This window comes from Grampus griseus (assembly GCF_964374135.1).
Source record: "Grampus griseus genome assembly, chromosome: 11".
Taxonomy (NCBI): domain Eukaryota; kingdom Metazoa; phylum Chordata; class Mammalia; order Artiodactyla; family Delphinidae; genus Grampus; species Grampus griseus.
Window position 1 is genome coordinate 99,243,133 of NC_139005.1, and position 15,905 is coordinate 99,259,037.

Consider the following 15,905-nt stretch of genomic DNA (forward strand, 5'->3'; position numbering starts at 1 on the left):
TTCCCATTTAGGTTTTACAGAATACTGAGTAGAGTTCCTTGTGCTATACAGCAGGTCCGTGTTGATTATCTATTTTATATATAGCAGTGTGTATATGTGAATCCCAACTTCATGTTATTATATATAAACACATTTGTAAAGTATAAATGTTCTATCTGTAATTACATGAATATATATTTATTTAGAATATAATGGAAGATTAGGTATCATTAATAATTATAATGTAATTATATCTAGTATATCTAATATCTATTATATATCAGATATAATTGTAATAATATTATAATGTATGGTGTATAATATCATCATATACAGTTGGCCCTCCACATCTGTGGGTTCTGCATTTGCAGATTCAACCAACTGCGGATTGAAAACATTCAGAAAAAAACACTTCCAGAAAATTCCAAAAACGAAACTTGATTTACCACACACCGGCAACCATTTACATGGCATTTACATTGTGTTAGGTATTACAAGTCATCTAGAGATCACTAAAGTGCGCGGGAGAATGTGCGTAGGTTATATGCCATTTTATATACGGGACTTGAGCGTCCGTGGATTTTGGCGTCTTGGGGGGGTCCTGCAACCAATCCCCCACAGATCCCAAGGGACGACAGTGTTATAATTATGTTATCATCATATTATATCCATATTACAGACAGTATTCTATAAAGTCATACAGATGTTAGTACAGTTGCTGTCTCTATTGGTACATTTAGGCTGTTTCATAATGAAAACTATCTGTAGCTCACGGTCAGTGACTGATAAGTGTGCTTTGCCAAAGGAAGTGGATCCCAGTGCAGGAGAATCTAGGCCTCTGTACGGGGCAGCTGGCCCTGCGGTCCCCAGGCTTTTGGCTCGGTGTCACGTTCCTTTAAATAGCCCTGTCCTGGGTCTAAGGTCAACCCTCTACTGTAAACTCGGCTGACCCTACCCAGCCTTAGGGGAGACCGAAGGGGCCACCGCCTCCTCAAGCTGCCTGAAGCTGTACTGTCCGCCGCGAGTCCTCACTCGCGGAACTGAGGCTGTGGCCGCAGTTGCCCGGACTCTGGATGTGGAGCTGGGGAGGGTGGCCCAGCTCCACGAGGTCCGTCCTTCTGACCGTCCAGCTGGGCACAGGTGGAGGAAGTCCTGTGCTCTGGCAAAAAGCACAGAATGTGATCCACCACCGTCCTTTGCGCGCTCAAGATGCCGTGTTGTGGGGAGAGCGACGCACAGCTATTTATAAGTAGTATGACAGTTTATAAAAGAAATTTTAATCACAGATCAGAAAAATTGTCTGGTGAGGTATACATGAAATCTGTATGACGGGGTTAAAATTATGAGGGGGGGTTCACTTACTATTTTTTAAAATCTCTCTCTTTAAAAACTTAGTCATTATTTTATAACCAAAAAAAAAAAAAAAAAAGAAAAATCCACATGCTGAGCAACACTTTTGAAAATCCTAGTGATGCATATGGGACTCTAGAGAGAGCCCTGCCTATTGAATACGGAGGGTGGGGGCTGATCTTCTGAACAAGGGCAGGATGCATGGATCTGAGCTGTCCCAGGAAGTCTGGTGTCTGTGTCTGAGCCACCCCGGGAGGACACCTGTGTCCACATCACCCTTCCTGCCCCAAGCCTCAGGCCTCCCCTCTCTGGGTTAGCTCAGCATCCTCCCGTATCCATCCTCCCATTCCCTGCCCCAAGCCTCAGGCCTCCCCTCTCTGGGTTAGCTCAGCATCCTCCCGTATCCATCCTCCGATTCCCTGCCCCAAGCCTCAGGCCTCCCCTCTCTGGGTTAGCTCAGCATCCTCCCGTATCCATCCTCCGATTCCCTGCCCCAAGCCTCAGGCCTCCCCTCTCTGGGTGACCTCAGCATCCTCCCGTATCCATCCTCCGATTCCCTGCCCCAAGCCTCAGGCCTCCCCTCTCTGGGTTAGCTCAGCATCCTCCCGTATCCATCCTCAGCATCCTCCCGTATCCACCCTCAGCATCCTCCCGTATCCGTCCTCCCATTCATTTCTGGCTCCACCTTCTTTTCAGCTGACTTACGTTGGAAGGTACCTATAACGGTGCTTTATACCACAAAACCGAAGTCAAACACAATCACACTCCTTAAATATTGTTGAAACCGAGCACCTAAGAAGACACAGGAAGAATTTCATTTTCCATATTATGCAAAAGCAGTTTGTGTGTATAGTTACTCCTCTACATACAGGTTTTCCCCTGACAGGTGGTAATCCGATACATCCTAAATGAAGCGGCCACCCCGTAAGGTAGCTAGTCATTTTAAGGTCGTAGAAATATTTAGGAATGAGTATTTGTCCTGTCTGCCCCTATCAGGCCCAGCGACTTGGGAAAAGTCTAGTTCCATCTGCTAGGTAAGTTGAGAGCATCTAAAGGCAGCTGAGCTTTCGGTAAAAAGAAAAGGCCATGTCCAATCAGAATGTTTGGTTTCTCGGGAATTCCTTGGCAGTCTAGTGATTAGGACTCTGCACTTCCACTGCAGGGGACGTAGGTTTGATCCCTGCTCGGGGAACTAAGATCCCGCATGCTGAGTGGCGTCGCCAACAAAAGAAAAAAAAAAGGGCTTCCCTGGGGCGCAGTGGTTGAGAGTCCGCCTGCCGATGCAGGGGACACGGGTTCGTGCCCCGGTCCGGGAAGACCCCACATGCCGCGGAGCGGCTGGGCCCGTGAGCCATGGCCGCTGAGCCTGCGCGTCCGGAGCCTGTGCTCCGCAACGGGAGAGGCCACAGCAGTAAGAGGCCCGCGTACCGCAAAAAAAAAAAAAAAGGTTTCTCAAACTGAAAAACAGTTATTAGGTATTAGCATGCTGGTAATTGCACTCAAACATCTCTGCTTTCTTTTGAGGATAGATCGGCCCGGCCTTCTAAACGTGGGACATATTGAAAAAATGCAGGAGGGTATCGTGCACGTGCTCAAACTTCACTTACAGAGCAACCATCCCGACGACGTCTTTCTCTTCCCAAAACTCCTGCAAAAGATGGCAGATCTGCGGCAGCTGGTCACGGAGCATGCGCAACTGGTGCAGGTGATCAAGAAGACAGAGTCCGACGCCGCCCTGCACCCGCTGCTGCAGGAAATTTACAGGGATATGTACTGATTTCTTGGAAATGCACACAAAAAAAGAAACTTTTCAAGCATTTTTAAAGGCGACAGCACTACAAGTGAGAGATGGGAGCAACGCAACTTTGCACAAATGTCACCATTTGAACCTGGGACAAAGGAAAGTATAAGCTCTAGGTAACCGGAATCCTGTTCCATGTTTCTTTCTTTTTTTAACCACTGCTTCAAGAAATGCTGGTGATAAACAGCTATTAGTCAGGACTTGGAAAATTATGCAGAATGGTGTTCAGTGGTCTGATTTAATGCACCCGATGTGAATCAATGCAGATTTCTTTGTCACCTTAGGAATTTACTGGTGAATTAACCTCAAAATACGTGGTCTGTCTTCCCTTTGCACCACGTTTTGACTGTTGTGCTCCTTTATAATTTTGAAAACTAATCAGCACTTTTTAATTTTTATAATCCTGTAAACCTAGATGTCTCCAAAGGTTAGGTATTTAAAAAGTTTCCTGAATTTGAAGAAAGACAACATGCCGGTTTTGAATCGTAGGATTTAGAATGTCAAAGAATGATTCGATAAGCTATCAAAATGCAGCAATTGTTTTGTTTCAGTTCGCTGTTTTCATGGTGTAACTAATATGTGAAAAAGCCTGTTCCCAGGTTTGTGTAGAAGATCCCGGAAAGCCACGTCTCACGGGCCCTCTGGACTCGATCCTCCGCCTGTTTAAAGCTAGTGTCTGTGGTCAGCAGGAACAAGACAGACTCTGAAGCATGTCAGCTTCCCATTCCTCTCACCTCCATTTCCGATCAAATCTGAACCAACTGACTCAGGCTGTTTGGGGGCCATGGTCACGTCTCCAGGGGCAAAGTGACAAGTTATTTGTAAATCTTGCGCTGGGCCCCCTCTGTCAAGGCAGCTCCTTGGTCTTTTTCTGTGTTGCTTTTTTAAACATGCGGCTTAATTTTTATAACTCTTGATGTGGTAGCTGCTCCCTGGAGTGGAGAAGACGAGGCACAGGGGACTTTATCCTGTGGCCTGGGGGCAGGGGTCTCATCTGGAGAATGAACGGGCCAGGCCGGGGCGGGGGGCGGGTGTGGGGTGGATACGAGATGGTGGTTGTACTCATCTCAGGATGCGCAACAGGCTGGTGGTTTTTACAAAGATTTTGAGAGTTGTTCCCTTTTCCAACTACATATGTGAGGTAGTTTTGCCATTATCTGCAATATCTGTTTCAGCCTTAAAGATCAACTTTTCAACCTTGGTCCAGTTAGGAAGGCGGTATGGAGTATGGTTTTCGTCTAGAGCACACGGACCTGGAAATGCTCTTTTTCTGTCCACCATGGGATGAATGGTCCCATCAGGGAACTTTCAGCAGTGCCTCCCCCGAGCCAGACTGGGCTGATCCTGCCAGTTCAGCCCCCGGATGCCTCTTGGGCGACAGCATTTACGACCTGGTTGTACCCTGGGTGCCCCTCCCCCTCTATCTTTAGGAAATTTGGTTCTATAAGGTCATTCTTATTTGCCGTTAAAGAATGGCTAGGATTGAATTTGATAAAGTTCCCAAGATCAGCATTATTGTAAATAAAACTGTGAGACTTCAACTAGAGAAAAGCAAAACTTACAATTAGGACATCCTTTTACACATTACACGTTTAGTGGTGTGTTTTATCTTTATTTCTTTCAAAGATCCAATCAGAGGATCTGCTGGAAGCAAATCAAAGCATTTCCACTTCAGAATGACACCAATCAGGGGTTGCCCTAAGTCAGAAAGGAGTTAAGCTCTGAGTCACAGGGTGCATCCGTGTCCCCATTCTTTCCTCAAATGCGACCTCCCTGGGCTGATGAGCCTGGAGGCCTGTGGCTTGTCCAAGGTCTCGGGGCAGGATCCCGGTGCCAGGCGTATGTGGCCTCTTGCTCTGGTGTCTTGGGACAGACCTATTCAAAGGGACACAGCGTCGGAAAGTGAGCCTTGAGACTCAGGCTTTTGGAAGGGTTGTCTGTTCTGTTTAGCTTCTCATACAGCCTGTCTGAAAGAGCTCCCAGCTCACGCGCGCCACGGGAGCAAGCTGATGGCGGGCGCCGGTTCCGCATCAGCGGCGTTAGTGAGCGTCTGGTCCCCTTGGGGCCCAGCTAGACCACCAGCAATGCCCCTGGCGAAGCCACAGAGGACCTCAGCTTGAAAGCCACTTGACACTGTTCACTTGTTAATAGGAAGAAATTCATCTGAAATAACAGAGTCACTAATTGCTACTCAGAGTATTTGCGGTCCCCTAATCAAAGATTTCTCCAAGCACTGATAGTCAAATATAGACGAATTATTCACCAGTTCAATATATGGTCGTTTTTCGAACAGTAGCTATTTAAAGAGCACACTCTGGCTTGCTAGGTTTCAGTAGACGTCAGCATGAGGTCCAGTGGAAGCAGGTTCCGGAAGCTTCAGACCACAAGCGTGGAGCTGGCAGCCCGGGATGCTGGATGCGGGACCTGGCAGGACCCCCTTTCACCACCTTGACCCACTCTTCAAGCCACTGTTTAAACCTGGTTCTTCCTTTCCTCGACTTGTCATCACAGGAAGTGCCAGACTCCTCAGAGACCACAGATTACCAGGCAGCCTTTGTCTGGGAAGCGGGGACCATGGGGCTCCTCCAGGACACCCTGCTGCCGTCCTGCCAACACGCCTCCTCTCTGCCTCCTGGGCATTTCCAGTTGGGGGTCCCACGCCCCGCCTTCTGCCCCTGCCACCCTGTGAGAAGCCTGAGGGCTGCACATGCAGGACGCCACCACCCCGACGTCCAGCATTGTCAGAAACAGGGTGCCCCAGCCGTCAGAGGGGCATTTTGACTACTGCAAGAGCACCAGAGCCCTTCCTGCTGCCCGCCCGGCCTCCGGTTTCCCGGTGACCTTTCTACAGCTCTCCGCTGAGAGGCGTTTCAAGCATCTTCCCAAAGAGGATATATGCACAGGGGTAAACAGTAAATGTGAATTGAGGGGAAAGAATTTCAGAATTCCAGAATGTCCGTGAGAGCTGTCCCTGTTAAAGGGAGTCCTTCCTTCTACTTTAAGAGCACAGAACGCACCTTTCCACGGTACTGATGCGTTTCCTACACTGGGCCACATGAAACTCTAAGGAAACAGACGACCTTGAGGACAGTGGACGTTCCAGCAAAGGGCAGCAGCCTAAGATCTGAGCAGAAGCTCAAGGCCCACGTAAGATCCTTTGTTTGATACATGGTGATAAGTACTATTAATTGAGCAACTACTGTTTTCCCAAACCTACAGCATGACAGCTACCTCAATAGAGCTATCAAAAGATACTGTTAAAATTAAGGTCCACGTAACACTGGGCCTTTTGGTGCAGCTCTAGGCAGACCATCTATTGTTAGGGCTCAGAGGCTGGATGCTCACCTTTGCTGTGTGCACACTGAGAAATGGAAGGTTTTGTGGAGTTTTAAGGGAATTTTATTGTTTAAAGGGAGCCTTGGGAATTCCCTGGTGGTCCAGTGGTTAGGACTCCACCCTTTCACTGCCGAGGGCCCGGGTGACCTGCTCACCCAGGGCCGCCTCCTCTTGAGCTATGCCTGCTGGCCACGCGTGAGCCTGTTCATGGGGGAGATCCTGGCAGATGAGGGTGGAGAGATGCCTCCGTGCAAGCCTTAGTCACACCGTGGCTTCACGAGGCCTCGCCACGCCCCAGCCCCCCCTGTGCCCCTCTGTGCCCGACTCCTTTTCAAGCCACCGTGACACTGGGCACGTTTGACACCTGGTGGCCAGATGCACGATGGAGGGTTTTTGGTTTTTTGTTTTTGTCTTGACCCAATAACCACACCTGTCTCTGGAATGTCTTAAAAAGTCCTGTTTAAATATAAGTCCATTGTTTCAACCAGGGAGTCCGGCGCTCCCAGCTAAGACCAACTTGATCACCGGCATGGCCTTTTATGGGGGCTTCCAGGGACCGGGGGAAAACCAGCCACCTTCAAGTGCCTCTTCCACCCGTGTGGCCTTTCAAAGCGCAGATCCCAGGAGGAAGACTGTGCCAGGTGCTCACGGCTCCCCACCTGCGCTGTCGATGCAAGTTCCTGCCGTCGCCTCCAATCCTCAGCCCCGTCTTCAAGTGGAAAACACCAGCTTGGTCGAAGGGCCGCCTGGCGGTGCAGGGTTAGGCCCAGGGGTGGCCTGCTTCCCGCACTTCCCGCCCCTGCATTTAAGACGGGCAAGGTTGCGGCGAGGCGCTCCCTGTGGGTTAGCCCGGTGCCTGGGCTGCACGTGTTCCTGGAGGGGTCACTTGTTCTTAGGTTCACAACAGTGGTGTCGACTCAGGAGATGCGAGGAAATTGTACTGTCCATAGAAGTTGCAAACTAAGACCGATGCCACCAGCGGGGGGCTCAGCGATTATTAAAAAGTGTCCAGGGAGGATTTTCGCCACACTCACGGTTCCCACGGTGTTTGTGGTGCGGGCGCTGGACGGTTCCAGAGACAGACTGTCTGTATTTATTCTTCTCATCTTGTAAGCGGCCCAGCTTCTCTTAAGTGTTGGTCCAAGCTGATTTACGGGGCTCCCCCGGGATTGTGGGTTCTTACCAACCAAGAGCTGGTATGGAGCTGCATGGAGCTGTCAGCTAAGGGGACTCTTGCCTTCCTGACAGCAGTGACTTCCAGGCGGCACAGCAGGAAGGCTCCACAGACAGCTCGGCTGGGAGGAGCGAACGAAGGGCCGAAGGGCCATGACAGTGACTGCTGACAGCGTCCCCACCCCCGCTAACTGGGCGCTTTCCTCCTTCTCAGTGCAAGGACTTTTCCGGTGGCGTGTTCTCCTCTAGGGACCTTCTGCCCAGAAAGATCTAAGGTTAGGCTCCAAAGGTTGAGGTCTAAAAGTTTTTGCTGAGATTTGTATCTATTTTTAGGTGCCATTTTAATACCATTCAGGAAAATGGTCGTGGACCCTCAGCCCGTGAAACACACGGGAGAGGCAGCAAAGGACTCAGAACACAGGAGGCCCGTCCTACTTCTGTGGAAACTACGGGACAAACTGAAATGTAATAGTGGAAGTTCTGCAAGGAAAAGACTAAGACAACGCGTCTCCACACTTTCACTTAAAGAATTATGTAACGCTCTGCACGATGCTGTGTCTGTGGAACGCGGCAGGTCCTTAACCTTATCTCAGCAGAGCGGGCTGCCGCGGGTGTGGCTGCTTGTGAGGGCAGAGAGTGAGAAGCCGCCGCCCAGGGCTCGTTTCCAGACGCCCTTTCCCGGCTCGAGGCACCCGGACTCCTCAGATCTAGAGGGGGGCTCTCGACAGACCATCTGCTTCTCAGAATTTCAGTCTGAGATAAGAGAAGTGTAACCGTTTACTTCCACCCCCCTGAGAAAGGGGGGCCATGTACCGTGGTCCGGGGGGAACACATGCGGTCACATCCTTCTGGAATCTTTTGCCACACAGAAGACCACACTGCATCCACGTCAACGTCACCTCTTGACTACAGCAACTGGTAAACATCAAGGACCTCAGGCCCCGCGGCTGTTAAATGCATTACATGAAAAAAATCGAAGAAATAGCAATTTTTTACATCACAAATAGCAAATTAAGACCTGGGTCAGGTATTTTTCATTTAAAATGTGTTTGCTAGTTTGGGTGGAATGTGAAAAGCTTCCATGTTTTTCCCCCGCTGAAGGTAATACACCAGCCTCCTCCTCTCTTGCCCTTCTCCCCCCGCTGTCACCCTCAGCATCTAAAATTCATTAAGTGATGAACATTACAGCGTCATGCCAGCCGGAGCGCAGGCAAGCTCCCCAGGTGAGCCCTGGCTCCCCCGACAAGGGGTGGGGGCCGCTGAGTCTCCAGGCCCTGAACACAAGTGAGTGGCTCATCTTTTCAAGGTCAAATCATTCACTTTGGGCAAATGTCTTCTCTTTTTAAAGGCACAGGCGGTCTGGTCCTTTTTTCAGGCCTGAAAAAAAACGTACCTCACACAAGATGGATACCACTCAGTGCAGTTTTCGGTAAAATTACAGTATTCGGGTTCGAGTATCACTATTTTTTCTACACTGTATGGTAAAAAAAGAACTATGTTAATAGCTATATCTTAAATACTGTGATTTGAGGGTTTTTAAAAAAATCCTAATGTAAATACTTTACTCACAATCACGCATCTAATAGCAAACATTGGGACTCTTCTGCAATCTGTTAACTGACGTATACTCTCACTAGCCTGGCTCTCGGACGTGTTGGAAACACACAGGAAGCTGAAATATCACAACTGAAATACAAGCGCACGCACGCACACACACACATCAGAGCTCTCCTTCTGTCCTGAGCCATGTGGAATTCATTTCCCTGTAATCCTGTTCCCTTCCTCATGCTTCCTCACACACGAATGAGTCTGTTCTATCATTTCTACCAGCAAGGCTGCCTCTGACCCAGGTCAGAAGTCACCGATTTCACACAGGAGGATCCCGCTGGAGACCATGAACTATTCCTGTGTAGTAAGTAGCTGTCTGTTCTTCAGGGAATTACTACCTGTGGGTTGTTACCAAAGAACTTTGCAATTTGAAAGATGCTGATGGCAGTGACTGGCAACGGCTGGGTCTCTGCCAGCCTCCAGAGCCCAACCCGGGGTATAAAGCGGAAGCCACAGAGCCCGTGAGCCTCCCACACGATGTTTTCCATACCTTGGCAGATTTCTTCCTGATGGGGATCTGTACCGCCCCCGGGACCCACAGGGCCGTCACATCCAAACCCAGGGGGAGCCTTTGCCAGACGCACGGCAGAGTGGTGCAGGTTCCCAAAGCCAGGGCTGAGCTGGAGTCCTTGGCGTGTGTTTATCGTTACTGTTCTTGGGTGCCTTATACTCTCAAAGTATTTAGGGGCTGACAGACCCTTTGTGTTTTATACTAAACAGGAGCAATCCCAAAGCAGATCTTTTCTGAGCAGGCTCTGACGCCCTCTCTCCAGCTCAGACCCTCTGGGTGTGATTGGTGGGGAATCCGGGGCCGCAGGAAGCCGGGGTGTGCAGAGGAGAGCAAATGGAATCTTAGTCACTTTACTGGCAGTGGTTCCAGGCAATTAGAAAATGGCTATAAAATAACTTTAATTTTTGTTTAATTTTGGGTCTTACTCATTTTCCCTTTAGGAGATTGAACTGATCGTATATATTGATTTCTATCCTGAATTTACGGGAACTTATATGTTTGGAATGTCCTACTGTAAGACTGATGAATGTAAAGAGTTAATTTCAGGGTACAGTTTTGCCTTAATGGTTTTAAAAAATAAACTATTTTTAAAAATTACCTGGCGAGTTTTCAGTGATGCTATGAGATGAACTGTGTTGTTTGGTCTGAAGAAAACCGATCCCCAGCTGTAGGGTCTGCCCTTAACCCAGAACAGTCCCCCAGCCCCAGAGCTGACGTGGTCTCTACCTGTAGAGTCCAGTGACAGAGCGGACCTGGGACAACGCGGCCCCAGAAGACAAAACCCAGCACAAACGTCGGTCAGTAAAAGCCCTTTATTCATACTCTCATCAAACACGTTTCTAACACCCTCCAGGCAGTGTGCGCTGGTCCTGCGGAAACTACAGAATCGGACAGAGCAGTTCCTGCCCTCTAAGAACTGGCAGGCACATGGTGAGCCCACAATCAGTGTCTCACCAATTGCTAAGGTGGGCGCCGTGAGGGCGGGGGTGCTGCGGTCTTCGGAGCACCGGGGTCTGGGGTCTGCCTTTTGGGCGCCCTCTCTGCGTGGCTCCTGGCCCTGTTGCTGCTGCAGGCGGATCCCAGCTCCCTCTGGCTGCAGACACGGCTCCCGATGGCCCAGAAACAAGGTCGGTGACAGCAGCTCCCAGCTTGGCCCCATCTCCGAGCCAGGCCACAGAAGCCCGCTGGCCAGGAGCCCCGTGCAGCACACTGCTGCGGACCTGGTACCCGACTGGACTCATGTTCGAGAACCAGGCTGGCTGGCAGGCCTCTTGGATGGGACTTTCCTTTTCTCCAAGTCTTGCTGAATTTCCTGAGGGAAAGCATCAATGTTCTCCCGGACACAGGGGAGGCAAAATCTCTTGGAGTAGAATAAACTGCAGTCCTGAAAGAAGAGGGCACGGAGGAGCCTGAGTGCCATGGGATGCACACTGCAGCGTCCCCCAGAGCCTCCGAGAATCCCTCTTCCTCAGACCCCAATGAGACCCTCTAACTGACCCCAGCTTGCCTGTCCCCTACCCCTCTGCTGGCTGCAGGGACCCACCCATAATGCAGCAGACCAGCTGCGTGGCTGTGAGGGCTCCCAGGACCACCAAGGCCAGGAAAGGCTGCTGCTCACACGGTCCCTGGGAAAGGCTCACATGTCACCTCTCTCACAGTCACTCACGTGAGGTCCCAGCCACAGGGAGAGAGGGAAAGCGGCCCCGGCTGCACGTGGCTTACCCACCGGGCCCACGCACACCAGCCTGCTGCATACGCTGCATCTCGAGCCGAGGATCAGGAATCTGTCCTTGTTGGGGGTGAAGGGGTCCCTCATGACGTAGCTCTCCTCCAGGAGGCTGCGGGACAGGAAGTGGTGCCGGTGGGCAGAATGGCCCAAACCTCTGCTGACGAAAGGTAGCCGGCTGCACGGACCTCCCCGGGGCCTGCTCCCCGTGCGAGCTCATCGCGGGAAGGGGTGGCCCCCAGTGCCACCAAGTAGTAGCAGAGAGGCGAGCAGTGGCGCCCGGCTGGGATGAAATGAGACCTGCTCCGGGCTCCGTGTCGACCGCAGGGAAAGAACCACTCCTCCTCGGCCCCAAGAAGGGCTGCTGCAACTCAGCCCCCAGACCCCAGCCTGACTCAGCAGGGCGGCGGGCGGGCACAAGGCCTCCATGCGAGCTCTCCAAGCCCTCCCCTCACCTCCGGGATGACATCCGCTCCCAAACTGCCTGCTTCCACACAGGGAGAACAGGGCGCTTTACGCTGGCTAAGGTTCTGGCCTCACAGCGCACATCAGAAAGGAGACAGACAGGATAGGATCCGAGGCGACACCCCAGGTTCCTCCAGCCTGGCCCCCCCGGTCCCACGTAATGTAGTGGCCAGATCCCCACAAGGTGGCCTCTGATGGAGGACAAGTTGAAGGTCAAGAATCAAGCCCCGGGACCCACTGGCGCTACTCTGGGCCATCCGTGGGCAGGTGCACAGGAAGCTGGTCCTCAGGGCTCACTCCCACCAGTACAAGAGCCGCAAGGCGGGCAGCTTCCCGCTGAGAAGGTGTCATCGTAGGAACCAGCGGGACCAGTGACAAGGCCCAGCCCCAGACGCGATGGCCTCTGCGGCTCCCTGCGTTCCCAGCTGCTGAGCTGTTTCAGCCTGAGCCACGGTGCTTCCACCCCGCAGCCGGAGCAGGTGCTGGACTCTGGGCTGAGCAGGGACGTAGGGACTTGGAGGTTCTAGGAGAGCCGGATGGCGTCGAACCTTGCCCTATGCCTTCTTGGGTCACACCTGAAGTGCCCAGAGCCTGGGCCGGGTGGCCCCAGACACAACACCCAAGCCCTGTGTCAGACTTAGGCCAGCCAGCTCTGGGCGGGCTCCCTGGGGTGCTGGTACTCACGCGACAGACTGGGCGCCGGGGGGCTGCTGCCCCACGTAGCTATACGGAGCAGTTAAGGCACAGAGCTGGCACTCAAACACACCCAAGGGGCGGCGCTCCGCCTCACACTCCATCTGCAAGGTCAAAAGACAGGGCATGTCGCCTACAGGACCAAGAGCTACCCACATCTCAAAGCTCCCCACTGCCTGCTTCTTACCCACAGGTGAGAAGGGCAGCGTACAGACAAGGCACCTCAAGTTCAGAGTAAGTGACGAGACCTGCTCAAGGTCACACGTTCTTTTCAAGCGCACTTGAGCTATTCACCAAGATAGACTATATTCTGGGCCATAAAATGAGCCTCAAACTTTAAAAGCCTGAAATCATAGAGCACATGCTCCAACCCCATAATAATTAAAATCAGTAACAAAGAGATACATGGAAAATCTCCAAATATTTGGAAATTAAATGATATACTTCCAAATAAACCATAATTCAAAGAAGAAATCACAAGAGAAATTAGAAAATATTTTGAACTAAATGAAAACTAAAATACAAAATATCAAAATACACAGAATGCAGCTTAAGCAGTGTTTACAGGGACATTCGCTGTTTTAAATGCTTAAATTGGAAAAGAGGGTTTAAAGTAAGTCATCTAACTTTCCACCTTAAGAAGCTAGAAAAATGCAAATTAAACTCAACATAAACAGAAAGAAGAAAATAATAAATAACACAAATCAAAGAAACAGAAAATGGGCAAACAATAGGGAAAAAAATCGATAAAACCAAAGCTGGTCATTTCAAAATGTCAATAAAGTGGACAACCTCTAATGAGACTGATCAAGAAAAACAGGAAGAAGATACAAATTACCACAATGAGGAATGAAACAGGGGACATCACTAAGACTACAGACATTAAAAGGATAATAAAGGAATGCAGTGACCTTTTTTACCAAAAAAATCTGACAGTTTAGATGAAATGGACATATCTCTTGAAAAAACACCATTTATCAGAACTGACTCAAAACAGAAAACCTGAATAGCCCTTTATCTATTAAGAAAACTGAATTCATAATTTAAAATTTTCCTTTAAAATGAAATAGTACAAAAACAAACAAAAAGAACAACAACAAAAAGAAACAGAACACCAGCAAAACTTCATGCCCAGATGTCTTTACCAGCAAATTGTCAAGCATTTAAGGAAGAAGTAATAGCAACCTACAGAAACTGTTTCAGAATACAGAGAAAGGAACACTTCCCAAGTGATTTTGAGGCCTATATTACATGGACACCAAAACTGCCAGTATTACCCTGATACCATTCATCAGACAAGGCTACTACAGGAAAACTACAGAGTAATACCCTTCACAAGCAAATATCTTCAGCAAAATATTAGCAAACTGAATTCAATAATACATAAGAAGCCTAGGGCGTCACGACAGAGCGGATTCAACCCAGAAAGGCAATGTTGGCTCAACATTCGAAAACCAGTGAATGCCAACTCATGAGAGTAACTGAATAAAGGAAGAAAAACCACACCATCATTTCGATAGATGCATAAAAAAGCATGACAAAATTCAAGGCTCTGGGCGGTGCTTCAGAGCCAAGGGGCTCCCCACCTGACTACAGAATAAATTCCCTTCCTTGGCATTTAAGGCCTCTTTAACTTGGGACTTATCTCCCAATGACTCTGCCGTCCAGCCCCCACCCCTCCATACAGCAGGCTGCAGTTCAAGTGGCTCCATCACTGTCCTGCACTTTCACACACACACACACACACACACACACACACACCCCACCCCTGTGCCCCGGCCTTCGCTCCTGCTGTTCCTGCCACCTGGAGGGTTTCCCCCAACGTCTCTACCTATGGAATTGCCCTCTGGCTGCCCTGAAGATTTTCTGTTCACCTTTGGCTTTCGACAGTTTGACTATACAACTACTTTTTTTTTTTTTCCTTTTAAACCTATTTATCCTGCTTGTGCTGCTTTAAGCATTTTGATCTGTGGTTTAGTATCTTCCATTACTTCTGGAAAATCCTTAACCATTACCCTTCAAATATTTCTTCTGCCCCATTCTTTCTTGTCTCCCGCTGAGGTTCCAACCGCAAATACGTTAAACTTTGATGTTGTCCCGCGGTTCTTGGACCCTTTGCTCTGGGTTTGTTTTTTTCTACTCTTTTCTCTCTGTGTTTCAGTTTGGGTCATTTCTACTGCCCTGTCATCAAGTTCATTGATTTTCCCTTGGTTATGTCGAATCAGCCGACGTGCACTCGGAAGGCTCCGCGGCGCCGCGCAGTCCGGGCGGGACCGGGGATGAACCGGGGCGCAGGCTCCGCGGCCCGCCCCCAGCGCCGCGGGAGGCCGTTCGGAACCCCGCAGGGCTCCGCGGAGGCGCCCAGGCCGAGCCGGACGCACGAGACGCACCGGGAGGGACCCGGGCGCGGCCGCACACGTCCCCGTCAAGCCGCCAGGCCGCGCCACTCACCACCACCACCGCCGCCGCCGCCGCCGCCGCCGCCGCCGCCGCCGCCGCCGCCGCCGCCGCCGCCGCCGCCGCCGCCGCCGCGCCGCCGAGCCCACGGCGCGTGCGCGTTGAGTCGCGGGGCGGGGCCTCGTGGCGGACTTCCGCCTCGCCTTCCGTCTAGCTGCGGCTTCCCGTACCCGATCTCTCGGGATTGGCAGCGGCTGGGCAGCACCTGGCTATCTCACGCCGACGTGGCCTGATGTCCTGGCTGCTCCAAGACTCTCAGCTTCTTTCTGGGTTTCCCACCGGGCTCCACAGAGTCGGTGCCGCCGGTGCGCGACCCACAGATAACCCGGCCTCAGCCGCATTTCCATCCCCACGTGGTTTCTCTCACCGCGCGCTTCGGACCGAAATGCCCTGGTCTTAGTTCTTATGCTACCCGTCCCTCAACTAGGACGGAAGCCTCCGGGGCCTGGGGCCAGGGCCGCAGGCAGTGATTACTATGTGCCCTAAGGCAACAGACAGAATGGGTTCAAAATGAGCCCTGTGGCTTCCTGCGACCTTTAAAAGCTGTGTGCTGCCGGGACTTGTCACTGTACCCCTCCAAAGCCTTAAAGTGGCCTGCAATGCCCGTCGTCATCTGGGACCACCATCCTTCAACTTCCAGGTCTTCACCTTGGGGCACCAACCACGTCAGCTACCAAAAGTTGCACTGGACCCCAAGCTCCCCGTCCCGAAGCTCAGACAAGGGCTTCCCTAGACCTGCAGTGGCCGTCCCACCCCACCCCTGGCCCCTCTACTCGTGTGTATTCGAGGCACCATTCTACCGGGCT

General features: G+C 51.0%; 2 protein-coding genes across 5 annotated transcripts in view; one reads left to right on the forward strand and one right to left on the reverse strand.

Annotated features, from left to right (window-relative positions):
* Positions 1-10,317, forward strand: part of PPARA (peroxisome proliferator activated receptor alpha) — a 75,661-nt gene extending 65,344 nt beyond the window's left edge. For all 3 annotated transcript variants that reach the window (XM_082665500.1, XM_082665498.1, XM_082665499.1), the window contains exon 8: positions 2,859-10,317. In XM_082665500.1, coding sequence (XP_082521626.1) covers positions 2,859-3,106 — 248 coding nt within the window. In that variant the 3' untranslated portion in view covers positions 3,107-10,317. The remainder of the gene's footprint in view (positions 1-2,858) is intronic.
* A 244-nt stretch (positions 10,318-10,561) lies between these two features.
* On the reverse strand, positions 10,562-15,112 carry CDPF1 (cysteine rich DPF motif domain containing 1). Of its 2 annotated transcripts, none has more exons than XM_082666144.1 (4): positions 15,033-15,112; positions 12,634-12,746; positions 11,485-11,596; positions 10,562-11,142 (listed from the first exon to the last, which is right to left on the reverse strand). In XM_082666144.1, the coding sequence occupies exons 2-4, from the start codon at positions 12,744-12,746 to the stop codon at positions 10,996-10,998; spliced, it is 372 nt and encodes a 123-aa protein (XP_082522270.1). In that variant the 5' UTR covers positions 15,033-15,112; the 3' UTR covers positions 10,562-10,995. The 2 variants fall into 2 exon arrangements, with proteins under 2 accessions (XP_082522270.1, XP_082522269.1); XM_082666143.1 differs by lacking the exon at positions 15,033-15,112 and adding an exon at positions 14,658-14,994.
* Positions 15,113-15,905: the final 793 nt, after the last annotated feature.